This window comes from Papio anubis, chromosome 17 (assembly GCF_008728515.1).
Source record: "Papio anubis isolate 15944 chromosome 17, Panubis1.0, whole genome shotgun sequence".
Classification (NCBI taxonomy): domain Eukaryota; kingdom Metazoa; phylum Chordata; class Mammalia; order Primates; family Cercopithecidae; genus Papio; species Papio anubis.
This window is the reverse complement of record NC_044992.1, coordinates 54,863,172-54,890,901: the sequence shown is the minus strand read 5'-3', so window position 1 is coordinate 54,890,901 and position 27,730 is coordinate 54,863,172. Positions and strand designations below refer to the sequence as shown.

Genomic DNA, 27,730 nt, shown 5'->3' with positions numbered 1-27,730 from the left:
CATTAGACAAGAGCAGCTGTGGGGCCCCAGGGACCTGGCGGTTTCATCTCAGGTCTGTCAGGGCCTGGGGCAGTACAGCCCTCCTTTCCCCTGACTCTTCCAGTAGTGCTGTGTGTGAGGCCGGCTTACATTTGCTCCTGTGGGCGTCGGCTGTTGCCTGGAAGCAGGACTCATATTGGATTCTAGCTGGGCGCTCGGATTTGGGGTGGAGGGCAGAACTCCTGGATAGCAGCATGCGGCGATCCAAATAACATTCCAGCCTCCAAAATGGATGAGGAGAAAACAGGTTTAAGGAAAGTTTAAGTCACAGGTTACACACTCAAATACCATAGAGCCCAGGCAGGCAACAAATGATGGTAATCTTCTAGGTATCCTGCCACTGGGCATGGTGGCATTTGTGGCAAAATGAAAAGCGCTCTCCCCAACTAAAGATGGTCGTGCTCTTCTTTTCTACCTTCCTTCTTGCTTCCTTCCATCCAACCAGAGCACATCCACAGGCCAGATTCAGCTTAGCAGCTACCAAGTGCTCACCCTTAGTTTAGAACAGTGGTTCTCAAAAATGGGTGATCCCCAAACCAGCAGCATTAGCATCACCTGGGAACTTGTCAGAAGGACACATTCTTGGGCTCCACTCCAGTCCAACTGAATCAGAACTGCAGGGAAGAAAGGAGGAGCAGTGAAGCCGGGCACAGTGGCTCACGCCTGTAATCCCAACACTTTGAAAGGCCGAGGCTGGTAGATCACTTGGGGTCAGGAGTTCGAGACCAGCCTGGCCAACATGGTGAAACCCCATCTCTACTAAAAATACAAAAATTAGCTGGGCGTGGTGGCGCACACCTGTAATCCCAGCTACTCGGGAGGCTGAGGCAGGAGAATCCTTAAACCTGGGAGGCGGAGGTTGCAGTGAGCCCAGATAACACCATTGCACTCCAGCCTGGGTGACAGAGTGAGACTCTGTCTCAAAAAAAGAGGAGAAGGGGGAGGAGAGAGGAGGGGAGGGGAGGGGAGGGGACTGCCTAGCAACTGTGTTTGAAAAGGGCTGCTCAGCATTTCTGATGCACGTTAAAGCTGGAGCCACTAGATTCAAACGTTGTGGCTCAATGGGTCACTGTCTGATTCATCACAATTTTGCATTTTTTTCTCATTACTTCATCTGTGCATATATTTATAGAGCATGCACAGTATACCAGGCATTGGGCCAGGTACTAGGAGTCAGGAGCAAACAAGACAGATGCAGGCCTTGCTCTCACAGATCTTACGCCCAGACAATTTACCTGGAATCCTGTCTTTAAATCTGGCCTCCTGTAGGATGTGTTTTTTTTGTGAGATCCCATATATTAGCTTACTTTACTACCACGCTTTGGGGAAACAGGCAGAACAGAGGCTACTTCTCCTCCATTAGAAGTTGAGTCACTTTGGCCCTGCACAGTTAAAACTCTGCCTAAAGTCACAGTGTCCAGTGGCCCTACACTGCCCACCTCAGCCGGAAGCACTTTCCAAGTAAGGCGCACTCCAGGGGCCCTTGCTCACTGTGCATTGGAACACACCCCTGCCGTCCTTGCTCTGCCACACAGGAGAGTCTCAGTGGGCCTCAGGCTGTCATTGCTCTGAAGCACAGGCCTGGCCTGGCTCCATCTCAGCCAAGGACAGATGTTCTCAGACACACGCAGTCACCTAATCACCCTTATACCTGGGAGCACTGTTGAACATATCTGAAGACTTGATAGAACGTTCAGCCAGGCCGTCAGCTTCTTTAAGTGGAATGTATTGAGGATTTCCACCAGTAGCAAGTCTCTTGGCCTAAATGAATATTAGCAAAATAGAGAAAACAACTGGCAGGTGGGCTGAGATCTCCAGAGCGCTTGTGCACTGTTTCACATGCCTTCTCCTTTTTAATGTCCCCGTCCGCTCCTATTAATGCCACCCCCATTCCCTTCAGTCTGGCACACAAAGGGAACTCCACGTGGGAGTCAAAGTGTGACGTGATTGGGACAAGGAAGGAGTGGATCGGCCGTAGCTCCCGTAAGCACTGCTCCAAAACCTCGTTCATTTGGCCCTGGCCGGCCAAGTGCGGTGGAACTCTCTGAGTTAACAAATGCCTCCCACTTGTAGCTCAGGAGTATAAAGGCTGATTCGGAGTTGACTATCACACGCCTGCTCTGACTGGTGGGCTGAGCCCCTTTGTCGAGCATCACCAGCTCTGCAAAGGGCGCACATAAAGGAACCGAGCCGGCGAGATTGATGGCGCCGTGTGACAGGTTCCCTCCCACAGACCAGAGAAGAGACACAATCTGCTAGAAGTGACTTTTCAAATTATCTGCAGAAAACATTAGTGGATATTTTCCCATCTGCATGCCTCTGGGCCTTATTGAGTCATAAAAAGTAAATGATTTCCCTGAATGCTTTGACAAACCTGATAGTTCCAAGCCATTTTCTAGCTGATTGATTTGCCATTATGCATCTGAGTGTCTCGAGGATAAAAGCTGGCTGGCAAAGAGCACTGGTGAGAGAACCACTGGCAGCTTTTGCAGGAGGAAGCCGGGGCTGAGGAAAACAAACAAGGGCCAAGGCTTGGTTGGTGAGGAGGAGCTAAAAGCCAGGTGAGAAAGGATTCTCAGAAGAGGTGGTTGGCGAGACAGTTGGAGGCAGGCACAGACTCATGGGGAGGGCAGGAGGCGGCAAAATTAAAACAGAAAAAGTGGCTGGGCCGGGTGGCTCATGCCTGTAATCCCAGCACTTTGGGAGGCCAAGTCAGGTGGATCACCTGAGGTCAGGAGTTCGAGACCAGCCTGGCCAACATGATGAAACCACATCTCTACTAAAGATACAAAAATTAGCTGGGCGTGGTGGTGCACGCCTGTAATCCCAGCTACTCGGGAGGCTGAGGCAGGAGAATTGCTTGAACCTGGGAGGCGGAGGTTGCAGTGAGCGGAGATCGCGCCATTGCACTCCAGCCTGGGCAACAGAGCAAGACTCCATCTCAAAAATAAAATAAATAAAACAGAAAAAGTGAAAACAAGCAACTTGTTCTCTGCTCGCCCTAGGCCAAGGTCAGCAGAGCACAAAAAAGTATGACCAAAGGCTAAAAATAGGAGGCTAACCGCTAAGGACAGAGGATTGGGGCCTTCGAAGATGGATCTGTAGAATGGTGGAGAGGCCTGCAGCAGTGACCTCAGGGCCAGCTGTCACCAAGATCCAGAGTTGGCCCTGATTCAGAAGGAAGAGCGCATCAATCCTTCCTCAACTTCTGTGCCTTTTCTGGCAGCTGCTTGGTCCTGGGAGAGGTGGGTTCTGTGCCAACCTCCTGAGCTGCGCTGGATCTAATGAGAACGGGGAGATGTGGCACCTGCGCTGCTGCAGGAGGGAGGCAGCCAAGACACTGAGCGCTCACTGTGTCATTCATGCCCACGCTTCGTTATCCTGGACCGACAGAGTCACAGTTGCAACCTTTCCCAAAGGTGACAGAAGGGGCCATGCCCTCTGCTGGGGACTCCAGTCCCCGGGGGCTGGGTGGCTTTGTGAGCACCACCTGGCCCATCCCAAGACCCCCACTCAGGGGAAAGACGGGGACTGAAAGGGCCTTCCCCTCCTTCCCCTATAGAGGGATAGGAGTCGTTGTTACTAACACCGCTGATTTGTGGAAGGTCTGTGAAAGGTCTAGAGTGAGCACAGCCACTCTTTGCAGCAAAGCCGAAGTGCTGAGGACAGAGAAGCACCATGGCCAGCCAGACCATCACATCCTCCCTGTGTAGCGCCTGTTCTGAGCACGAGCGAGAGAAACGAAACACAGCCCACTCCTCAAGAAAAAGCGGAAACGTTAAGTGCAAAAGGTGGTATGCAAGATCAAGACGAATGCTTAGGGACTGGGGAGCAAAGGAATGACAGGGGCAAGCAAGGCTCCTCAGGAAGCCTTCCACAAGGGGACATCTGTGACTGCTGAGAACGTTACAGACACGGCCTGGTGCATCTCTGTTGTAGCACATCCAGCTTGTACTGGAGCTGTTTACGGATGAAGTTCTCTCCCCCACACCAGGTGATGGCATCCCAGCAGGGAGTTCTGAGGCTTGTTGCCCTGTGTTCCCCACAACATCCAGCTCAAGGCTTTGCATACGTAACTGCTCAATAAATGTGGAATGGGATCGAGCCTGGAAAATGGAACTTTCTCAAAGCATCCTCCACTAGCTAGTAAAAAATCCCAGGGGAGTGACGGCCCTGGCCTCTACCCTGGATCCCCTCCTGCTCTGTCTTCCGGTCCCCAAGAGCAGGCCTTGCCTTGGAGCTTGGGCTCTGGTCCCAGTTCTTGTCACCTCTTAGCCTTGTTACCCTGCACCCCACAATTTAGACCATGACTATTTTACAGATGAACTGAAGAGCTTTCTTTTCCATTTGTAGGCACAAAACGAGCTGATGAATTCAGGCTTGTACCTGGTGCTGCTGCTTCACCTCTATGAGCAGAGGTTTGCAGAACTCATGAGGCTCAATCACAACCAGGTGGAAAGAGAGAGGGTAAGTCTGGCTGTGACCCAGAGCTGCCCAGTGGCAGCCCTGAAAACCCTGCAGTGCTGTTTATCAGATGTGCAAGCTGTTGAGGTCCTCAGTCACTTGGGAGGATATGGGACTGTCATTGTTAGGACTAAGATTTAGCAGCTGCTAAATGTATATACGGTGTCCCTCTGGCTGAAAAGTAAGTGATGATCACATAATTGCTTATTATTGAACATGAGTAGTAATTAAATGGTCATCAATGGTCATATAAGTGAGTGAGTCTCTAGGGATATTTGCCCCCCAAAACTAGAGGACAGCAAGGATGCAGGGGCTGGTTGTGTATTATGTGTGGGCACCCCCAATGCCTGAACATGGAGGACCTGTGAAAAAGAGGGACCTGGCTGGGTGTGATGGCTCATGCCTATAATCCCAGTGCTTTGCGAGGCCGAACTAGGAGGATCACTTGAGGCCAGGAATTTGAGACCAGCCTGGGCAACACAGCGAGACCCCATCTCTACAAAAATGAAAATATATATTAAAAAAAAAAAAAGAAAGAAAAAGAGGAATCTTCCCCACAAGAGACTGCCTGGGCCCCCACGACATGTTATGCCAGCGTATGTACCCATTGAAAGAGACAGGCTGCCAAGAAATAAAGATGATGATAGTGGCACCATTTGTCATTAGAGAAGATGATATATTTATCAAGAGTGATCATCTGTGGCTGCCCTTTCTTCAGCAGAACTGGGGCTCTCCAGGAGACCCCATGGTGTGCAGGGAGAAGCCTAGTCCTCCTCCTAACTGGAGCCTGGCCTTAACAAAGTCAACCCAAATGAGGGAGTTGGACGGGTCCACCTCTACAGTGTCTTAGTACACTTGGTCATTGTCAAATCAGCACCTTGAGCCTCAAGGGACTTCCCGCTTTGTCAAATGCCTCTCTGTGCCTGGCCAGGCAGGGGCACTGTGAGGACAGGTTACCACCCTTACCCCTAAGGTCATGCCAGGGGCTGGTCTGCTGGCAGTGTTTTGGATCCCAGGATCCTCAAGGGGTACTTTGAGCCTTGGCTCTTGACCTCTGGCTTAGCTCTGGACCTTGAGGCTTGGCTCTGGACCTCTGCTCATGTCAGAAGGTCATGACTAGAAAGTGAGCCAGTGTGGCAGTAGACAAGCCAGATGGTGCCACAAGGCAGTTTTAATGACACTGCCACCCCATCCTGTACACCTTTCTTTCTTTTTATTTTCTTCTTTCCTCTTTTCCTCTCTCTCTCACTTTCTCCCCAGTCACTTCACATGGACAAGAGACACCTGCCATATGTCATTCTACATGTAATTCCTTACATGGCTGCAGACTCTGTATGACCATGGACTGTTTCCATCCGTTTAGAGCCATCCCTATTTAAAATGCTAGGGCCAGGCGTGGTGGCTCACGCCTGTAATCCCAGCAATTTGGGAGGTCGAGCTGGGTGGATCACTTGAGGTCAGGAATTTGAGACCAACCTGGCCAACATGGTGAAACCCTGTCTCTACTAAAATTACAAAAAAATTAGCTGTGTGTGGTGGCACACGCCTGTAATCCCAGCTATTCGGGAGGTTGAGGCAGGAGAATCACTTGAACCCAGAAGACAGAGGTTGCAGTGAGCTGAGATTGTGCCACTGCACTCCAGCCTGGGTGACAGAATGAGACTGTCGCAAAAAAAAAAAAAGTCAGTCATGAGAAACCTAGATTTTTTTTTTTTTCTGGCTTACATTCTCTCCTTAGACCCTGAGCTCTCAATTAAGAAAACAGGCTGGGGCTCTGCCAAGACATCTCCTCAAGAATCTCACCCTCATTTTGACCCAGGCCTGTCCTTCCTAAACTCTTCCATAGCTTTAATGGTGACATAAATTTCTCAGAGAAATATATTTTTTAAAAAAGAAAAGTACTAGAAGCAGGAAATGATCCTTTGTTAACATTTCTGTAACCTTATTTTCATGATTCCACATCTTTTTAATGAACTTTTTATTGCACATTGAACTTCAAAGCATCCGGGGTTGATACAGGTTACAGATGGCCCTAAGAGCAGTGAGCCAATGCAAGCAGCATTAGCCACCAGGCCTGCAAAGCAAACATGACAAACGACAAACAGTACAACCCAACGGATGAAGACCAAAGCCCTAAAGCACTGCCTCTAAAGAAACTTCCAGTAAATCTGTCCTGGACTAGGAAGAAGTTGTACCAGGAGCAAGCTGGGAACCAGAGCAAAAAGTAGCAGGAGGGACCAGGGACACTATTCTCTCACCACAAGCTCACATGGAATTGGAGAAACCCTGAAATTGATCTCACACACTTAGACTACCAAGCAATAACAGGTACAGATAACCAGTTAAGAGGCACCCAGGCCAGGTGCCGTTGACGCTGCAGGGAGGTTGACACTGCAGTGAGCCATGATTGTGCCACTGCACTCCAGCCTGGGTGACAGAGCGAGACCCTGTTTTTAAAAAAAAAAAAAAAAAAAAAAGGACACCCAAATGAAAGTAGGAAGCAAACTGGCTCTTGTTAAATTCAACACTTCTTGATTTGCATCTCAGTAATTTCTTGTAGAAAACACTCAGAATCTGATAGTAACATTTAGCAAAAGAGAGGCACTAAGTTAGGAGAGAAGTCCTTCCCTCTCCTTTATCTACCAGAACTGTTGAACGAACTCACATTGTGTTTCTTGGTTGTGTCTCATGAAGAGACCTAGTGACGGATTCCTGTTTTTTTGTTTTGTTTTTTATTTTTTGAGACAGAGTCTTGCCCTGTCACCCAGGCTATAATGCAGTGGCACAATCTCAGCTCACTGCAATGTCCAACTCTGGGGTTCCAGTGATTCTTCTGCCTCAGCCTCCTGAGTAGCTGGGATTATCGGTGTGCGCCACCATGCCGGCTAATTTGTGTATTTTTAGTAGAGGCAGGGTTTCGCCACGTTGGTCAGGCTGGTCTGGAACTCCTAATCTCAGGTGATCCACCCACCTTGGCCTTCCAAAATGCTGGGATTACAGGTGTGAGCCACCGCACCTAGCTGACAAATGCCTCTTAATGGTGGTGATCATTTCTCATCCATTCGTGCACTGCCCTGTACCAGGTGCTGAGATGAGGATCAGGGAAACAAGCTGCTAGACACTAGACATGATGCCATGATATCCCTTTCCGTAAAGAGCGTGTGAAGGAGTTGAAAAAGGAGACACATATTTATAAAACCAGGAAATAACTAGAAAGTAGCACCTGTGCAAGAGAACTAGTGGACCCAGTGAATTCTTAGAGGCTGTGAAATTGACAACATAAGCTCTTCCCTGGCTGGGGCTCCCTGGGGTTTCCTGCAATCCCATAAACAACTGGTCTCAGTGAAGTTGTGAGCTATTTGAATACAAAGCCAGGCCTTCTATGCCTGTCTCTCATAATGCTGGGCACACAGTGAGTCACATCTGACTGCTGACCATGTCCCTGGCACTACGGATGCCAGGAGCACTGAGTGTTTACAGACGTCCCAAGTGATTCTGCCAGATAAGGAAGTGGCCCGCGTGGGCTGGGGGCACTCATTAACAACTTGGGCATGGGAACCTTTATCTCTTTTGTATCTCACAGGCCTCCAGTGCCTAGAAAATGCCTAGTACCTAACAGGTGCTCAGTAACGTTCTGATGCACAGTCAACTACTGAATCAGAACCTACTTTTTCCAGGAGGCGAGTCCTGAGTTATGTTTTGGAGAAAGTGATGGTACAAAATTTGCAGAGAGAACAATATTCTAGGTAAAGGAATACTTCCAAGTTCAACATATATTATTTACTCAAAGATTTTCTTTCTCTTTTTGAGACAGGGTCTCACTCCGTTGCCCAGGCTGGAGTGCACTGGCGGGATGACAGCTCACTGTAGCTTGAATGCCTGGGCTCAAGGGATCCTCCCACCTCAGCCTCCTGAGCAGCTGCGATGCGTCCACCACTACGCCTGGCTAATTTTTTTTTTTTTTTGTAGAGATGGGGTCTTGCTTACCCAGGCTGGTCTTGAATTCCTGGTCTCAAGAAATCCTCCCACCTCGGCCGCTATTCAAACATTTTCTGCAAACCTACTATGTACTAGCCTCTAAACTAGATTCTGGGAATACAAAGATGATTAAGACACTCCTTTCCTAGAAGAGACTCAGAGTCTGAGGGCAGAACACACATGTAACCAAGAGTATCCATAAATGTGCCTGTGTTGTAACGGAAGGTTGGGTCAGATGTGGGGAACACAGAGCAGTCGGATGAAATGGGGCACCGCCATTCTCACCCCCGTCTTCTGCCCCTCCTGTAGGACAGACCTCCAGCCCAGCTCTTCGGGGACACGTGCCAATGCTTCTGAGGCCTCACTTTTCATCCAATCAGATTGTGCCCTTTGCAATCAGTGTTCCCACTTCTTTGGGAGACTGGTGGCAAACCTGCTTCCATTACTGCTCTCATCAATGGATCCACTGTAGGGATGATGTTGACCCAGAATCCTGAAGGGTTTGGCAGATGGGCAAGGATAGGTGTGATGGGAGTATTCCATGCAGAGGGAAATGGAAACGCACAGAGACATGGAAAGACCTGCATGTTTGGGGAAAGTCAGGGAGGTGTGTGGCCAGGAAGGGCAGAGAAAGAGCCTAAGGTGCAGGCAGGGAGCGGGAAGGGTTTGTGAGTGGCTCTGGAGGCCATGGAACAGTTTCCAGCCTGGGATTGGCAGGCCAGGAGATGTGGGTTTTGTGGGGAGAACTTGGGCAGCCACACTGGAGGGGAAAGAAAACTGCTGGGAGGCTGCTGCAATGGCACGGGGTAATAAGGGGGACCGCGTGGGGAGCATCGGACATGGGAAGGATGGGTGGGTGTGGGGTGAGGGACAGGCTGGCAGAAGCACTGAATGCTCGCCTCTGCAAGTGGCTGGCAGGAAGCTGGCCTTTCCTCCCTTCAGGTGCTTGTTGGGGAGCATCTCCAGAGAAGACAGGACCCACCAGCCTCCCCTGACCCCACCTTCGAGGTGAAGCTAAAGGGCCTTGCCTTCCCTCTCCTCCTTCCCTTTCAGCCCCCACATGGAGAACTCCATTTGTCAGGGCTTAGTCCCCCAACCCCCGTGTCCTGGCTTCCTCCCAGCCCAGGTCCTGTCTCTGATTATTACAGCAATCTCCTGGAGCGAGGACCCGCCTCTGTCTTCTGTCCCAGGTGTGCCGTTAATAGTGAAAAACTTCAGGCTAGGTGCAGGGGAAGGGAGCCCAGGGGCTGGCTGGAGAGGCAGGCAGGATCTAGAAGCCATTCTCAAATCCCCGTTGGTTCATTCACGTGTGAGACTGGATAGACTGTGGCTACCCCCGCCCCCATCCATATCATTTCTACAAAACCAAAAGCTCTTCTCTCTAAGGACCAGATCAACCCAAAACATGGGAATCCCAGGTTTGGTCCACAGTTACAAAAACTTCCCACTCACCAAGATGCAGTTTCCTGGTGGAACAAGAGTTGGTGAGATAGATACGCTCAGCTGGCACAGAATCTAGAGGCAGGTGCAGGTTGTCTCGGGAGCCCAGAGAAAACGGAGGCAATGCCTAGCCCAGTCCTGATGCATAATTTACCAGGTAACCAGGACCTGCTACTCTAGACGAAATTCCATCCTTCCCCTGCCCTCCCTCTCCTTGGGCACAGAAACGGTCTCAGGGACTAAAGCTGCCTCCACACTGGCCAGGCAGTTGCCCCAGTAACAGTGTCCAGCACCCCTTGTTTTGTCCCCCAGCCTGTCACAAAGCCCCTCTTCTTCCTGGGGAAGAGCACCAGGCCCTCTGCACCAGGGCCCACATCCTTGCAGCCTGGCACAATGGGCTCCCACGGAGTACACAGTGTTTCTTATTGTGGCATAAAATGCCATAAAGTCAGAACAAAGAGCGAGCCCAGGGCCTTGATGGGTCTGCTGCTTCCTGCCCGGCAGAGAATACAAGTGATTGTTTCAAAGCCAGTGGTGAGGCAAGTGGCCAATTAGCACGGCCTTCACCCCCACAGCCTGTAAATGTGATTCGGACCATCAGAATGGGATTCTGCTATTCAGATCAATTGCTCAAAGGAAGCGAGTCTGTTCTCGCTGCCAAATTTAGAAGCCCGAGACAACAAAGGTGACCCAGGTTATGGCTGCAGCTCTCCTTAGGATGAGGCTGAGCCCTGCCAATGCTTAGCACTCACCAGCCCTCAGCACCTCTGCCCGTTTCCCTGCCCCTTTAAGGTGGTGTAAGGGATTCCTAGAACGTTCCTGCAACTAGGAGGTTATACATCTGTTCACAATTGCATTGGAATAACAATGCATTTCTCGTTGTCTTCTTTCTTGTAGTTGTCAAGAAATTACCCACAACCCAGAACAGAGGAAAATGAAAGTAGGTTTTGGGGCCCAGTCCTGCCATTTTGAGGGTGTTTGCTAAATTTCTCTTTTTCTGTGACTGTGTTGAACCTAACGCCATGGAAGGAAGGAATGACCACCACCCAGAGGCAAAAATAACCCCACAAAGCTTGGGAAAGTCAGCCGCAGCAAACAATCAGGAAGGCGAGGCCAAGTTCACTGGATGCAGAGCAGATAAGAATTTTAATTCATCCTGAACGCAAGGAAAAGCGCCAACAAAGGGAAGAGGTTATCTTCCGGCATGAGATAAGATTTGTTCCTTTTCCTTGCTGGGATTCTCCAGCGTCCAGCACTTGGAGAGTTTGGGGGTTGCTTTTTTTACTGCCAGGATTCCTCTAGGGAAACCCTCCCCAAGCCCTGGCAGGGGCTGTCTGGCCCTTACCTGAAGGGACCACATTCACTCACAAGCTAGTGGCCTTGGTGGATTTTGGGTCTGCTGAATTCAGAGGCTGAACAAAGCAAACAGGTCTCCCGAGAAAGGGCCCTCAAAGCGGGCAAGACGGCTCTCTGCAAACAGGTTCGAGAAAAGTCTTCTCCCTGTTCCTTTTTCCATTAAAAAAAAAAAAAAAGAAAACCGACTGGAGAAAAACGTGCTTAATAAAGCAGGCGGGCTCGAAGTCAGACTCGGGAAGAACTTCATCAGGAGGCAGAATCAACACCGCAGTGAACAGAGGGGTGTATGACAATTGGGTCCCCAGAGATTCTTCTGGGGGAAAATTTCACAACTGCCTGTCCCAAAAGCCGTTAGAACAGTGGTTCCCACATGGGCTTTGCCATCAGAATCACCCGGGAACTCACCAAAAACTCGGATTCCTGGGCCCCGCCCCGAGATTCCGCTTCTGGCGATGGGGTGGGGCCCTGGAATCGTGTTCAAACCGGACCCCGGTGGTCCGGACACAGCCGACCGCGGGGTGCTTTTGAGAACCCCCAATAGTCCTGCCTGGAAGGCGCGAACCAGCTCAGAGCTGCTCGGGGTGGGGCCCGGATTACGACCCTAGAGAAGCCAATTTATTATTCCGGGCACGCAGCCCTGCGAAGCCGAATTGACCATTTTCAGAGACCCGGGGAAGGCCCTGCCTTCCGCTCACAAAAGGAGCCTGGGAGTCCCAGCCCGAGCGCCACCGCGGGGTCCGGCCGCTCCCAGCGCCCCCTCGCGCTGCCGCCCCCGACCCCGGCCTTGTCCCCCGGGCGGGCGCAGCTGCTGCTCCCGCCTCCGCAGCCGGGAAGGGCGCTGCGAGGTCTTTAAAAGACCTTTGTGTCGCGGGCGCACGCAGCACCTCCGGGGAAAACGCCCTGCGCCTCGGCCCCGCGGCTCCCCGCCGCCGCCCGCCCCGCGCGTCCCAGGGTCTGCCTCGGCGAGGGCCTCCCGCTCCGGAAGGGGTGCGACGGGGAGCCCGGCCTGGTCGCTGCGGCCCCGCGCTCCGTCCAGCCGCGGCCGGGAGGGCAGGGCAGAGTCCCGGCGCTGCGCCCAGGCGCCCCCTCCCCAGCCCCGCCCCGGAGACGCCTCGCTTTTCCCGGTCCGGGGAAACCTGCGCCGGCCGGGCGCGCCCACGTGGCTTCCGCTGGGCAGGGGCGACCCCTAGTGCCCAGGGCGGGCCGCGCCGAGCAGGACCGAGCCTTTCCCCACACACCCTGGAGCCTGGGCTTGGGGCACCCTGGCCTCCGAGCCCGGACCCAGGGAAGACCCACGTCTCCGGAGAGCAGAAGAGCATCCCTAGGGTGGTGCTCCAAAAAGAGTGTCCACGGGAGTCAGGGAACCTGCCGCGCTTCCGTGCTGCTCCGAGGCACATGGTCCCACAGAGGGAGCGACCCCCACTCATTTGCCATCCTTCCTCCGGGAGCTGGGACCCGCTCGAGGATCCACCCCATCACCACCCCTGTCCTGCCGCTCTCGGCCCCAGGGGAGACAGCCAGTTCTCCCCTGGAAGCCCAGGCCCGCTCCACCTGCCCCCATCTCTTCTCACGCCCCAGACATGGGTGGGCACAACCAAGGCCAAGGAGAACCCAGCACAGAGGGATCATCCTGGGGTGCTGACCAGTCGCAGTCCTGGCCTGGCTTCCCGCCAGAGCCATTCTCAAGACAAGAGCCAGGGTAGCCAGTGGCAGAGCCACGGGCATCCAGCCTCCCCCGTAGGCCACACTCCCTTGGTCCCCTGGCATCCTAGCATGACTCACCTGGTTGGCAGCACTTTGTTAATATGGGTTGCCAGAGCTGAGTCACAGCTGTGACCTGCTGCCCTAGCTCGGTTCAGGTACACAGGAGGAAAAGGCAAAACATCAGGGCACACCAGGTAGCACAGAGAAGTGCCAGCCTCTTTGTGGCTCTGTGGTGCCCATGCCAGCCTGCTGACCAGGTCCCCTGCCCTGCACGTGAGAACCAAAGCCTCACACAAATGCCACAAGTGAAACCGAAGTTAGGGCAGCTGGGGAGAGTCCCTGGGTGTGCGCAGGAGCCAGCACCAGGACAGCTGCTTCCCAGTAGCACAAATAACTTCCCAGTGTCACCAAGACAAGGGGTGGGGGGAGGGTCCAATATGCAGATATGCAAACAGATGAGGACAGGGGCGGGCATGAGTGCCCTTGGCCAAAGACTGGGCCAGAGCGCCTCACCAAACACCCAGTCAAGGCTATTGGCTTTTAGAGAAAGCACAGGAGGGATGAGAGGATGGAGGCAGCTCAGGGGCTGGGGCTTCCTTGGGTCGAACTGAAAGGGTGAGAAGGTCCAGGTAGGATTGGGGGCATGTCAGTTGCTCCTGCTCCTTGCAACAGTTTCTTCCACAACAGGCAGAAACTTTGTTTCTTTTCTTTTTTCTTTTTCTTTTTTTATTTTTCTTTTTGAGATGGAGTCTCGCTCTGTCGCCCAGGCTAGAGTGCAGTGGCCGGATCTCAGCTCACTGCAACCTCTGCCTCCCAAGTTCAAGTGATTCTCCTACCTCAGCCTCCTAAGCAGCTGAGATTACAGACACCCACCACCCCTGGCTAATTTTTTGTATTTTAAGTTGACGGCGTTTTGCTATGTTGGCCAGGCTGGTCTCGAACTTATGACCTCAAGTGATTAACTTGCCTCGGCCTTCCAAAGCACTGGGATTACAGGCGTGAGCCACTGCACCCAGCCTAAACTGTTTCTAAATTGTCGGGGACCATTCACTCAAGCCAAGGGGGAAAGAAACATATTGAGAACAAGAGTTTCCCCCAAGAATAAAGGAGACACCCCCTACACCAACTCCACCTTCTCCACTTGGATTGTACTGCCACCCAGTGCCTCTTGCTGTCCCTCCCTTCTCCCTCCTGTCACGCGTCCCTCTGCCTCCAGCCATTGATTTCCGAAAGACTCCTGAAACCCCTGAGTCAGTTCCCCCTTCCCTGCCAAATTAGGAAGCGGGAATTCAAGTGGGGTCTTACCCTGAGAGGAAGCAATGGCCCCCGCAGGTATTCAGCCTGAAAACAAGTGCTGCACCAGGCTATGTCGGGATGTGGAGATGACCAAGATGCTGTCTTTGGGGGAAGCTGGTGTGGCTGAAACCCCAATGGGGCAGTCTGCAGATTCCCCAGCCCCAGACTGCAGGTCGCTGTTCCCCACGCTGTTCCAGGCACTGTGGCCATGTGGGTGGCTGGCCCTCAGGGCTGGGGTGGGAGAAGACGGAGCAGCAGTGCCATGCCCCCTGTGACAGACCCCACAGTCTGCTGCAGCCCTCCGGCCTGAAACATCTTCTTGCCTTCCAGATTCGGAGTTGGGAGATGGAAATGAAGGCAGCATTTCTCAAAGCCGGGTCGTCTAGCAAGGAAGCCAACCATGGAGCTCGGCAGAGCCCTCTCCCGCCAGCCCTTCTGTCTACGTCCCCAAGTGCCTCCCTTCCTCCTCTTCTTTACTGAAACTGAAACCAAGTGTTCACAGTTAGCATTTTCACCTTGTGCCACTCTCTTTTGGGGTCTGCCTTGAGCATCTATGGGCAGCCACAGCGACCAGTCTAGTCCCAGACAGCACAGGTCAAGCAGCCTGGGACTGTGGAGCCCCTGGCAGGCTGGCCTGCTGCTGCCCCTTTAGCCCAGAAGCCCAAGAGGACCCAGAAGCCTTGCCAGGTCCAGTGGCCTGGGGTCCCAGTGCTGAGGGCGCCTGCCAGGCCTCACTCCACCCTGGGTGGACTCGAGCCATGTGTTCATTCAGTAAACTGACTTTATTCTCCCAGTTTTGTTCATGCTTATTTCACTTGCCTTGGTCAGAGGCCGAGGGTCTCAAGTTGGAGGAAGAGGGAAGCACATCTCACAGTCCCCACCTCACCTCCACTTCTCCCTCGCTCCTGCCATCACTGGGGATGCTACATCCTGGGCCCCTATGGGCTGGGGCAGGCTGGATGGTGGCTGCCCCTGTAGTACCCACTTAGGACCCAGTTGGGGTGTGGACTCCACACTTATTTTCCTAATTGCATCTTAGGACCCAAAGACCAAGTCAGGACTTGGGGTGAAAGGTCAGAGGGTTAGTGAGAAAATTATGTGTGCATGAGTGTATTTGAGTATGTGTGTGTGTGAGAGAGAGAGGGAGAAACAAAGTTAAGCCAAAAAATAATAAAAGGGCTGGACGCGGTGGCTCACACCTGTAATCCCAGCATTTTGCGAAGCTGAGTAGGATGGATCACTTGAGGTCAGGACTTGGAGACCAGCCTGGCCAACATGGCAAAACCCCGTCTCTACTAAAAATACCAAAAAAAAAAAATTAGCTGGGCATGGTGGTGGACACCTGTAGTCCCAGCTACTTGGGAGGCAGAGGTTGCAGTGAGCTGAGATTGCGCCACTGCACTCCAGCCTGGGCAACAAAGCAAGACTCCATATGAAAAATAAATAAATAAATAAATAAATAATAAAAGAGCCAGGTATGGTGGCTCATGCCTGTAATCTCAGCACTTTGGGAGACCAAGGCAGGCAGACCGCTTGAGCCCAGAAATTTGAGATAAGCGTGGGCCATAGCAAGACCCTGTCTCTACAGAAAAAATTTTAAAAATTAGCCATGTGTAGTGGCACGCCCTCGTGGGCCCAGCTACTCGGGAGGCTGAGGTAGGAAGATCACATGAGCCTAGGAGGTCAAGGTTGCAGTGAGCCATGATCACACCACTGCACTGCAGCCTTGTAGACAGGGCTACAAGACTGTCTGAAATAATAATAATGATAATAAAAGATGGAGGGGACAAACTATGGTACATGCAAAAACGTTATGCTACGTGAGAGAAGCCAGACAGCAAAGACTACATAGTACATGATTTATACAATTTCTAGAAAAGGCAAAACTAGAGAGACAGCAAGCAGATCGGTAGTTGCCGGGGGCTGGGAAAGAGGCAGGAATTGACTGCAAATAGGGTCCAGGAGACTTCTGGGGGTGAGGGAGGTGTTATAAAGCTGCTTTGTGGCAACGTTTACACAACTGGATAAATTTGCTGAAGCTCATTGCCTCTACAGATTAAAAATGGAGGGAGGGACAGAAAAAGGACTGAGAGAGGAGGACGAGAGAGAAAGATGAAATGAAGAGGAGGTGGCACTTCTCCCCCCTGCCTTTAAGACTTCTCAGACCAGGAGACGCCCCTGCTTCCCCGACCCACCCTCTCCTGGGGGTCTCAAAGGGTGAGATTTTGCTGCAAAGGGGTGCCTGAGCTGAATTAAGGAGTCAGTAGGGTTTTAGGAAGGCTAGGCTTGATTCACCTTAAAATCTGGTTCCACTCTTCTGATATGTTCCAGTTTAAAGTGATGCAACTCTTGAAAACCAGTAGGTTCACCAGGCACAGCGGCTCACACCTGTAATCCCAGCACTGGGAGGTGGAGGCGGGTGGATCACCTGAGGTCGGGAGTTTGAGACCAGCCTGACCAACATGGCGAAAACCCAACTCTACTAAATGCAAAAAAAATTAGCCAGGCATGGTGGCACATGCCTGTAAACCCAGCTACTTGGGAGGCTGAGGCAGGAGAATTGCTTGAACCCAGGAGGCAGAGGTTGCAGTGTGCCAAGATTGCGCCATTGCAGTCCAGCCTGGGCAACACAGCAAAACTCTGTCTCAAAAAGAAAAAAAACGAAAAAGAAAAAGAAAACCAGTAGTAGGTTCAACCAGGCAACCTAGACCCAAGATCAAAGTTAAGAGCCATTCCAGTTGAAAATATCTCCATGATCTAAATAAAATTCCTAAAACCTCAAGTTCCTCCACTCAACAAACATAGCCTCAAGCTCTATGAGAAAATCAGCCATTTGAACTGAACTTTAAGGTTGACTAAAGATTTGTCCAGGATCCAGTACTGAGGAATGTATAAGAAGGGACAGTGCACATCTAAAAATAACTTTTGTAGAGAGCTGAATGGAATTTGAGGTGGCCATGTAAACATCCTGACAGCTCGAATCCACAGTAGGATGCGACAGTGTTTGAGGCAGCTGAGAAGACCATCACAGGTTTACATCAGAAAATCATTAGGTTTTTGAAAACTGTACTCTTTTTTTTTTTTTTTTTTTTTGAGATGGAGTCTCACTCTGTCGCCAGGCTGGAGTGCAGTGGCATGGTCTCAGCTCACTGCAACCTCTGTCTCCTGGGTTCAAGTGATTCTGGTGCCTCAGCCTCCCGAGTAGCTGGGATTACAGGCACTCGCCACCATACCCAGCTAATTTTTGTGTTTTTAGTAGAGACAGGGTTTCACCATGTTGGCCAGGATGGTCTCGATCTCCTGACCTCATGATCCGCCCACCTTGGCCTCCCAAAGTGCTGGGATTACAGGCGTGAGCCACGGCGCCTGGCCAAAACTGTACGCTCTCTACAAAAAACTGTTTCAGGGGTTTAACCCAACCAGGAATGCTTTCCATGAGGTCCAGGGTGGGGTAGACATTGCAGGGCTGGTGACTACCCACACTATCAACTTGATTTCCTGGCAGGAGTCTGCCTGCCATATGGAGCTTTTCATGGCTTGAGATTCCAAGAGGATAGCCTCATTTATTAAAAGGCAGTGATGAGGCCAGGTGCGGTGGCTCACGCCTATAATCCTAGCACTTTGGGAGGCCGAGGCAGGGGGATCACTTGAGGACAGGAGTTTACGACCAGCCTGGCCAACATGGTCAAACCTGGTCTCTACTAAAAATTAAAAAATAATTAGCCAAGCCTGGTGGAGGGTGCCTGTAATCTCAGCTACTCAGGGAGCTGACGCAGGAGAATCGCTTAAGCCTGGGAGGCAGTGAGCTGAGATCGCGCCACTGTACTCCAGCCTGGGTGACGGAGGAAGACTCTGTCTCAAAAAAATAAAAAATAAAAATAAATATTAATAAAATATAAAATAAAGCATTCCCCAATGGTATAAATGTCTAATACATCAGCCAAGCCCCACTTTAATCTATGCATTGTACCCCACAACCCAGGACACCCAGGTGTCCCTCTTCCACTGCTTTGGGAAGGGAGGCCGTGGAGGCTCAGAAGGAAAGAGGTCATTCTTAGCCCTCAAGTCTCGAAATAGCCCTAAAACTCTCCACAGAGATGAGAGGTTGAGACAACGTTCTTCAGTCCCCAAGCCTGACTGCAAGATCTCGAGGGGCTCTCTGCAACCCTGTTGCCCACCCCACAACACTTTTTCTAGTGCAGGGAGGAGAGTGGCATGGCAAGTTCTTCACCTTTGTGCCTTAGACTTCTCATCTGTAAAGGGGGGACAGTGGCACCTACCTGATGTCGTATTGGAAAGACTGAGTTAATACGTGTTAAGCAGTTAGAACAGGGCGTGTACTTAGTAAATAACACATATTTTGTTGTTATCATTGTCATGGAGGAATAGCGGGACAGAGGCAGTGTCCTGAGCCCCCTGCAGCCCCAGTATGAGGAAAGACACCATCCAAGGTTCCCCAAGTCCCTGAGGGAGATGCAGAAGGGCAGGACACCCCTGCATAAGCCAGCATGGGCATAGATGATCGGGGACCAGATGCCCCTCCCCCAGCTGCAAAACCTGGACGCTCCATAGGACCTCAGAGGCACCTGGAAATATAGGCAAAAATCCCAACTGCACTAGAAAACCTTAACTGACCAGGATTTCCCTGAAATGGCTATAACTAAAGCTCTGCCATCAGCCGATGCAAGGAGACAGTTAAGGTTTTGCACTCCTCACTGTGTGGCCTTGAACCTTAGTGCCCCCAGTGTGTCCACCTCCATCAGGAAAGGCCTGCCCACCGCTCCTCCTCCTTCCCTTTCTCCAGCGCTGGCATCCCGCCTGCTTGCCTGGACAAGGAAGGATTGAGATCTGCCCCTCAAATGGTGCTGGTTCTGGTGGGAGTGAAGCCTGCAGTCTTTTCCCGGGGCCGCTTGGCAGTCCCCGCCCCTAAGATAAAGAAAATCAGGCCCGTCCTGAACATCTCAGTACTTTCATCTGGTGCTGGTCTTTCACAGCCCCCTTCGTTTCCCTGCTGTCCTTTCCCCACCCTCCCTTCCGCCTGCCTTCCTCCGGGCCCTCCCTCAAGACACAATTCTTTGCCTTGTGCCTGCAATGGACTCCAGCCCTGGTGCTCAAGGCAGCTTGGCCAGGCTCAGGCAACTCCGTTCCAGGAGAGCCATGTGGCATGGCTGGCGGCTCCTCGCCCCTGCGGCCTCCCCCTGCGGCCTCACAGGGCTGCCCGCTGGGCCAGGCCAGCTCTGCCAGCACGCCTTCGAGGAGGCCATCTCTGGTGCGACAAGAAGAGGTTGAGAGAATGCTGTTCTCTGGAGATCAGCCGTATTCTCCCATTCATTCAAGGATCCAGGTGGCCAGAGCGGGGTGGGTTAACCCTGGAAGTGAAGGCTGGGCCCAGCGCCTGGCATACAGTGCTTATTGCCCAGGCCCGCCAGGATAGGCTTGGGGGCATCTGCCACCCAGCAAAGAGCCTGGTATGTAGAGGAGGTGCTTGATGTATTGAAATGAAATGAGCAGAAAGGAAGGAGACTGCCACCAGGGCTGTCCTGAGGCAGAGGGCCAGTGGCCAGTGCCCAGAGCCTGCTTCCTGCCTCTTCAGAGAGGTACAGGAGCGTCCCTTAGTCATCTCTGGGCAGGCTTAGAACGAGGTTTAGGGGTAGCCTCCAGGCACCCATGATGCTGTCTGAAATGCTTGCAGGTGGGTGCAGGGCCCTCAGGAGACTCGTCACCTGAGGAAGGCAGAGAGACGTGAGGACAGCAGGCACCAGCCACTGACGAGGGCAGCTCTGGCCACTTGGGTCCTCAGTCCCTCCACTGCTCCCTCCCACCCGTCAAGCTAGTGACCCTGACCTCACCCCTCGACCTTTCTTCTCTCCCAAGGTTAGAGTCACTAGGGTCGGGGGGGGCCTCTCCCCCAATGTTTCTTGTGGTGTTGTGTCTGGAGTTGGTTCCTTCCAGTGGGTTCGTGGTGTCACTGACCTCAAGAATGAAGCCACAGACCTTCATGGTGAGTGTTACAACTCTTTTTTTTTACTTTTTCTTTTCTTTTTTTTTTTTTTTTGAGATGGAGTCTGACTTTGTCACCCAGGCTGGAGTGCAGTGGCGTGATCTCAGCTCACCACAAGCTCCATGTTTGCCAGGATGGTCTTGATCTCCTGACCTGGTGATCCACCTGTCTCGGCCTCCCAAAGTGCTGGGATTACAGGCGTGAGCCACCACGCCCAGCCTAGTGTTACAGCTCTTAAAGGTGGCACAGACCCAAAGAGTGAGGAGCAGCAGCAAGATTTATTGTGAAGAGTGAAAGAACAAAGCTTCTACAGAGTGGAAGAGGACCTGACTGGGTTGCCGCAGGGGGTTGGGTGTGTGTGGGGGCAGGGGAGACATAACTTTTATTCCCTTATTTGTCCCCGCCCATGTCCTGCTGCTTGGTCCACTTAACAGAGTGCTGATTGGTCCATTTTAGAAACCTCTAACCAGCTACAGAGTGCTGACTGGTGCGTTTTTACAGAACACTGATTCGTGCAGTTTACAAACCTCTAGCTAGCTACAGAGCACCAACTGGTACGTTTTTACAGAGTGCTGATTGGAGTATTTTACAAACCTCTTGAAAGAAAAGTTCTCCAAGTCCCTGCTTCACCCAGGAAGTTCAGCTGGCTTCACCTCTTACTGTGGCCAGTGGCAGGGCACTTAACTCACAAAGGGAGCTGTTCGGGCTGCAGGGTTAAACAGCGACTCACTCCAGGGTGAACCTCCCACAGGACTGGGGCTCCCTCCCCTGAGTGACTAGGCCCCCTCCATGGGTCCTGCCGCTACTGGCAGAGAGGATTGCTGGAGGGGGTCCCCTGGGCTCCACCGTAGTCCTGGACTCAGGCCAGCAGCTCATGGGCTCTCCCTAGGGCTCCTGTCTCAGGAAAGGGCACCCCATTAACCCTGCAGTCCAGGCAGGAAGCTTGGAGTGCTTCTTGACTCCCACTGCCTTTCCCCAGGCAGATCCCATCCCCAGCAAGGGCATCCGCCATCCCTTCAGTAAAATCTGGCATTCGTTTGCTTTCACAAAGAAACACTGGAAAGACAGGAAACTGACAGGGAAGGAGGGTACAGGCTGGAGGGGGATAGGCAGGGGCGGGACTTGCTCAACATCTATCTTGGAATATCATTTAGGTTTGAACTGCGTGACTGCCATTCATTGTCCATTCATAAAAGTGGAAACTTATTTTAAATATGAACAGGGCAACACACACACACACACACAGAATCTGACCACTGCTGCAGTCCTGATCCCAACAAACCACCGTCTTGTTGTGCCTGATTTATTACAAGAGCTTCCGCACCAGCCTTCCTGCTTTCACTCCCCCATTTCCCATCCATTGTCTGTTTCTCATCTCCTAGCCAGAATGATCTTGTTAAAAGGTCAGCCGGATTAGCCATTCCCACTGACTTCCCACTATCCTGAAAATAATGCTATATTCTACCACTGCCTTCAAGGCCTTGGACAATCCTGTCCTGCCTCTGACTCCTCTCAGCCCCAGCCCATCTTGCCTCCTTGCTGGTCCCCTAAAGCACCAGGGACGCCCCTCTAGCCCTGGCCCAGATTTTTTTTGTTTTTGTTTTTGAGACGGAGTCTTGCTCTGTCGCCCAGGCTGGAGTGGAGTGGCATGATCTTGGCTCACTGCAAGCTCCGCCTACTGGGTTCACACCATTCTCCTGCCTCAACCTCCTGAGTAGCTGGGACTACAGGCTCCCGCCACCACGCCCGGCTAATTTTTTTGTATTTTTAGAAGAGACGGGGTTTCACCGTGTTAGCCAGGATGGTCTCGATCTCCTGACTTCGTGATCCGCCCGCCTCAGCCTCCCGAAGTGCTGGGATTACAGGCGTGAGCCACCGCGCCCAGTCTGGCCCAGATATTTTTATTGCTCACTGCCCCACCTCCTTCAGGCTGCGGTCAATCACAGTCCCTCTAATGAGACTCTCCCCAGCCACACAGGCCACACCAGCAGCTTCCCCCTGGTTCGCCCGACTGGCGTTGGTTAACCTTCCTTCGTTGGCATCTGCAGCTCAAATACCAGCTGAATGAACCAGCAGATGAGTAAAGGTCCTGCTGTCGATTCTGCCTCCTGTGGTTTCAGAGCCCAGGCTCCCTAAGGACACATGTGAACTTTCAGGCCGTTAGAGAGCAGTTGTGATGGCTGCCTTGTAAGGACAGTGATGTGGAGCCCCCACCCAGGGCCGGCGTGGAGACATCAAGTGTCCGCAGCCTAGAAACGTCAGTAACGCCTAGCACTTACAGAGCCCAGAGACACTGTTCTAAGTGCTCTGCACAGATGATCTCCCTCGATCCTCACATATCCTTAAAACAACCCTAGGAGGTGGGTCCGGTTCTCCCCACTGTGTACATGTTGAGAGGTGTGCTAAGTTGCCCAAGCTTGCAGGGCTGGCTGCTCAGCAGCAGATGGCCTGGCTCCTGAGTTCTCACCCACATTCGAGCCCCCAGGAACAGAGAGAGGGAGGCGCAGGCCCAGAGGGGTGAGCTCCTGAAGATCGGGGGGGGGGGGGGGGGGGGGGGGGGGCAGTGAGAGTGTCCCCTAAAGGCTCAGAGACAGAAGCAAAATGGCCAGCTGCAGAAAACACCTGTGGTACAAGCTCCAAAACGACAGTTATCTCTGAAGGGACGGACGTAAAGAAGCAGGCTCACCACAGGACAAGGCAGAACCTTCTCTTTCAAGCCTCTTAAAGGTGTTTTATTTGTTTGCTTTTCTTTTTCCCTTTTAAAAACAATAATGGCACATTGAAAAAATCAACTACAGAGAAAGGGCCATGTCTTTGAGTCCATGTTCACATTGTCCCACGCTGTCACACCAGGATGGGCCGCACACTTCGTCCTGGCTGGGACTGTGGCCTCTTGGAAGGGTACTGGGCCACTCCAGGGCTCGGCTGCTGCCCCTCCTGGATCCACTAGAGGGTGGGAACTCCGGGCCCTCCCAGACTCCTGCTCCTCTGGGACCCCAGGACTCTGGCAACCCCTTCCCTTGCTCCAAACCAGAGCCAGGAGCTGGAGATGTTAGGGAACTTATTTTGGTCCCCACAGGGGACTCTTCCTGGGCAGAGCCCTCCCCCGCCCTGCAGGAGATGACACCCCAGCCCAGCCCAGCTCCCACCCTGGGAGGTTGGGGTGTCTCTCCCCAGTCTCGTCTCCAGCCCAGCAGACACCACACCTGTGCCCTGGTTCTCAGGCCCGACCCACCTAGGCCCCTCCTGCCAGGCCCCATAGCCACCCCGGCAGGAACAGGAGTGACGGATGCTCAGCCCCTTCAGCTGACCCTCACCAGGAACAAGAGGGCTCCCCAATCCCCAGGGCCCGGCTCAGAAGGAAGGGGTGGGGGAGGAGTGAGAGGGAGCAGGGTGAGGCGCACAGAGCTGAGACTGCCAGGTGGGAAGAGAGATGCAACAGATCTGCCCAAGGGGACAGGGGAGGCTCCTCAGGCTCTGCAAAGAAGGGGGTCCTGGGGCGCCTATCAACAGGCCTGGGCCGGGGGCTCTGGGGAGAAAGAGGCTCTCGTTCCCCCTCCCATCCTACCTCTGGTTACTGTGGGGGCACAGGCCCAGGTGACAAGACCTCAGGCCCCCCCAGAAAGGGAAACGCCACACTGCACTCAGCTGGGTCTCAGCCCAGCCCTCGTGGGAGGGTGGCACCCCACCAGTCCAGGCCCTGCCCAGCTCGGGTTCCCAACAGCGACTCCCAAGGGCACCCTTCCATAGGCCAACTGGACAGGCAGCTGGTGGGGGGCCAGACTGACCTAGGGCCCCAGCTCCCCAGCTCCTCCCACCCTGGCCCTGCCCACGCGCCTGGCTCTATTCTTGCTGCTCATTCATTTCCATGTCTGACACCAGGATGTTCTTCTCAGTGGCCTCAGTGGGGCTGGAGCTGCTGCGGCTGTAGCGGGCGCCCTCAAAGGCCCCGCGCTCGATGCTCTGGCGCCTCCGGTAAAGGATGAGGGCCGCAGTCAGCAAGGCCAGGAGCAGCAGCACCGCCATCAGCACCACCACCAGGGCCGCTGGGTTCTCTGGAAGCGCTGCCAAGGCGAGTGGGTGTGAAAGGTCAGGTGGGCGTTAGGTCCGGCAGCACTTCCTGCCTGCCCACCCGGGGGTATTGCCTTTCACTCACCTGATGGGGAGAAGCTGCTCTGCTCAGCTGTGGGCAAGAGGCGGGGGCCAGTTAAGAACAGCAGTGATCACCGTAATAATCACTTAAGTAAACATAGAAAGCACATAGGCCTGGGCCGGGAGGTCTGGGGAGAAAGAGGCTCTAGTTCACCCTCCCATCCTACCTCTGGTTACTGTGGGGGCACAGGCCCAAGTGACAGGACTTCAGGTTCCCCCAGAAAGCAAAAACGCCACGCTGTACTCAGCTGGGTCTCAGCCCAGCCCTCGTGGGAGGCCTGGATGTCAGCCCCTTCCCTAACTCACCTCATCTTCACTAGCACTCTAGGAGGTCAGGACTTTTTTCTTTTTTTCTTTTCTTTTTTTTTTTTTTTTTTGAGACAGGTCTCGCTCTGTTGCCCAGGCTGGAGTGCAGTGGTGCGATCTCGGCTCACTGCAGCCTTCGCCTCCAGGGTTCAAGCAATTCACATGCCTCAGCTTCCCAAGTAGCTGGGACTACAGGCATGTGCTACCACGCCCGGCTAATTTTTATACTTTTTGGTAGAGATGGGGTTTCATCATGTTGACCAGGCTGGTCTTGAACTCCTTGACCTCAAGTGACCCGCCCACCTCAGCCTCCCAAAGTGCTGGGATTACAGGCGTGAGCCACCGCACCAGTCTGGGACTACTATTCTTCCCATTTTACATACGAGGAAACTGAGGCCACAGATTCTGCCCACGGTCACGCCATTGATAAGTGACATGGCCAGGACTTGAACTCCGTTCATGCCCTTGACCATTACAAAGTGACAGGGGGTTGCTGACCCCCCGAGCCTTGTGGTCTAGTTTGGATGATAAGCTTCAGGTCCAGTCCGTCCCACAGACTAATTTATCCTGAGGGGTCCCAGCTGCCCCCAGTCTGGTCTGTTCAGGCCTTCCCATCGGCTGTGTCCCCTGCAGATTGTGTAGCAGCCCCCAGCCCCAGCCCAGGACCCTCGGCACGGGGCGGAAGGAGGCTGAGCGTGGGCCTGCCCGGCGCTCACCACGAGGAAGCTTGCAGACGACGCCCATGGTGACGTTGGTGCAAGCGCCGGGGCGCCACAGCCCGCTGTTGCTCTGGATCCAGTAGCAGCTGTTGTGGCTCAGCATGCTGGGGCCTAAGCCGGGGGGCCCCCAGTTGGAGTAGTTCACAGCTGTGTTGTCCTGCCAGACCAGGGTGCCTCCTGCGGGAAAGAAGGCGCTGAGGGAGCAGGGACAAGGTGGGGCAGGAGTAGGTGGAGGAGAGCAGGCCTGTTCTAGAACCAACTCCCCCTCCCCTGACAAGCCCCAGGGCAAGGCTCAGGGCAGAGTGGAGGGCAGCCCCCTATAGCCTGAGGCCTGATCTCCCCACCCCACGCACAGGGCACCCACCTTTAGGGTTGAAGTTCATGCCCAGCCAGGCGCCCCGACTCTGGCCCTCATAGCTCTGCAGGTGCTCCCAGACAAACACGTTCTCCATCTCATCCAGAATAGACAGGACTGCCCCGCCCGCTGGAGGCAAGGAAGGCCCACATCAGGGCGGATGGGTCACAGAGCACCCCCCAGAGCTGCCCCAGCCCTCTTCTCTGCAGCCTGAGTGGAGGATGGTGTGGAGTCTGTGGATTCATGCGTGCGTGTGCACGTGTGCGAGTGCGTGGGGGGCAGCATACGCACATAAGTGTCATGTATGGTCTCTGCATGTGAGAACACGAGGGCGTCTTCTGCAAGTGCTGATGGGGAGAAAGCAGCGTGGGGATGTACTCATGGATCTGAGTGCCCACGAGAGGAGGTGCCACTGCCTGCCACGTGTGGGCTCTGGCCTGGTCACCCACCTCTCTGGCAGCGCTGTCGCGCCTCCTTGTGGCCCAGCAGCAGCTCCATGTGGAAGGAGTAGCAGTGCTCCCGGAAGGGGATCCACGCGGAGTCTGCCAGCCCCTGGGGACAGCTGCCATGGTAGCTTATTCTTCGGGGAGGAGGGGGCCCTGTGGGGGTACAGGATTAGGAAGTGGCCCAGCACCCTCCCCGGGGCCACCAACACCTTGCCCACACCCCGCCCTGGCAGGTGTTAGCAGCACTCACCACTGCTAACCCCGCACACAGCCCCCTGCAGCTTGGTGTCACAGCTGGTGGTGTGCCACGCCCCGTCCACATCCACGTAGGTACAGCCCCCCGGCTGCTGGGGCTCCCCGTCCTGCCAGCCCACATAGTTCAGCGGCTCCTCTGAGACCCAGGAGTACCGCCGAGAGCCCTGGGCATGGGGGGCCATGGGGTGGGAGGAAGGGAAGAGTCAGAATGGGATGCGGATAAGGCGGGGGGCAGGAAGGGGCAGGGAGGGGAACCCGGGCAAGGCTGGGGCCCAGGGCAAGAGTGTCAGGAGCCCACCTCCTCGCCAGCCAGCCCGATCCAGAGTGGTGTGCGCAGCCCTCGGGCAGCCTGCGTGAGGAAGGCCTGGGTGTAGGGGTCAGGCACGTAGGCCAGGCTGGCATTGCGGCTCTCGCACAGCAGGAGGGCATCGTGCCAGCGCAGCGGCTTCTGAAGCAGCCGGAAGGTGCCGTTGAGGTAGGAGAGCTCAGTGCCCGGGGCGGGGGGCAGCGCTGCTGGGGACGGGCTCAGGGAGGGGTCTACAGGGAAGGGGTCAGGATTCAGGCTGAGCTCTGCTTCCCTCACCCCATTCCCAGGCACAAGGCCAGGAGAAGGCTGGACACCAGGCAAAGACCAGGTCTCCACCAGGCTCGGCGCTTGGCCCAGACCAAGGCTCAGTAGGTGTCAGCCCCGTTATTATTAATAATACTTGTTTGCTATCAAATGGACAGGGAGGCGAGGGCCTTGACCTCCTCCTACCCAAGGAACCCGGGGCGGAGGCCACCTATGCATGGAGCTAGAGGTGTCTTGGACCTGCAACGTCAAGGTCCTTGACGCCACACATGCCAGCACTTCATGCAGCCCAGCATCTAGCTGTCCCCCCGACCCAACAAGCCCTCCATACCCCCAAATCTTCCTCCTGAGACCCGTGGGTGCTACTGCCTTTCCATCGTATTGGCACCTTGCCTTCTGCCCATCTGCTTCCAAAGCAGAGCCCCCCTCTGCCAGGGACCATGATTCCTTCCTCCTGGCATGGCCCCAGCATCCAGCCCAGTGCCAGGGCCCCGCTGGGGTTTCCCAGGTAACTGGTGACACATACCCGTCCCCTTCTGGCAGATGAACCCATGGGTCTCCTCCGTGCAGCTCCGATCGTCCCAGCGGCCAGTGAAGTGGGCTGAGGGACTGTGCAGGACCACTGCGCAGCTGGTCTGAGGGGAGGGA

General features: G+C 53.9%; 2 protein-coding genes and 1 long non-coding RNA gene across 15 annotated transcripts in view; 1 reads left to right on the top strand and 2 right to left on the bottom strand.

The window, feature by feature from the left end:
• The window catches only part of MARCHF10 (membrane associated ring-CH-type finger 10), a 110,119-nt gene extending 95,049 nt beyond the window's left edge, over positions 1 to 15,070 (top strand). For 8 of the 13 annotated variants that reach the window (XM_017950839.3, XM_031657664.1, XM_017950838.3 and 5 more), the window contains 2 exons: positions 4,393 to 4,506; positions 14,608 to 14,757. In XM_017950839.3, the coding sequence (XP_017806328.2) occupies positions 4,393 to 4,506; positions 14,608 to 14,757 (264 nt within the window). Of the gene's footprint in view, positions 1 to 4,392; positions 4,507 to 10,818; positions 10,862 to 14,607 lie in introns of all 13 variants that reach the window. The other 5 variants (XM_021929314.2, XM_021929313.2, XM_009190957.2 and 2 more) reach the window with 2 other exon arrangements.
• LOC103878905 lies at positions 269 to 12,005 on the bottom strand. Its single transcript, XR_639267.3, has 4 exons — positions 9,934 to 12,005; positions 2,414 to 2,544; positions 1,691 to 1,800; positions 269 to 653 (listed from the first exon to the last, which is right to left on the bottom strand). It is a non-coding gene; the product is annotated as an uncharacterized LOC103878905 (long non-coding RNA).
• A 7,913-nt stretch (positions 15,071 to 22,983) lies between the features above and the next one.
• Positions 22,984 to 27,730, bottom strand: part of MRC2 (mannose receptor C type 2) — a 62,751-nt gene continuing 58,004 nt past the window's right edge. Inside the window, exons 23-30 of the mRNA XM_003913252.4 lie at positions 27,609 to 27,717; positions 26,810 to 27,048; positions 26,507 to 26,675; positions 26,260 to 26,409; positions 25,820 to 25,939; positions 25,453 to 25,632; positions 24,435 to 24,461; positions 22,984 to 24,342 (exon numbers count right to left, since the gene is read on the bottom strand). Of these exons, the coding sequence (XP_003913301.3) occupies positions 24,122 to 24,342; positions 24,435 to 24,461; positions 25,453 to 25,632; positions 25,820 to 25,939; positions 26,260 to 26,409; positions 26,507 to 26,675; positions 26,810 to 27,048; positions 27,609 to 27,717 (1,215 nt within the window). The 3' untranslated portion in view covers positions 22,984 to 24,121. The remainder of the gene's footprint in view (positions 24,343 to 24,434; positions 24,462 to 25,452; positions 25,633 to 25,819; positions 25,940 to 26,259; positions 26,410 to 26,506; positions 26,676 to 26,809; positions 27,049 to 27,608; positions 27,718 to 27,730) is intronic.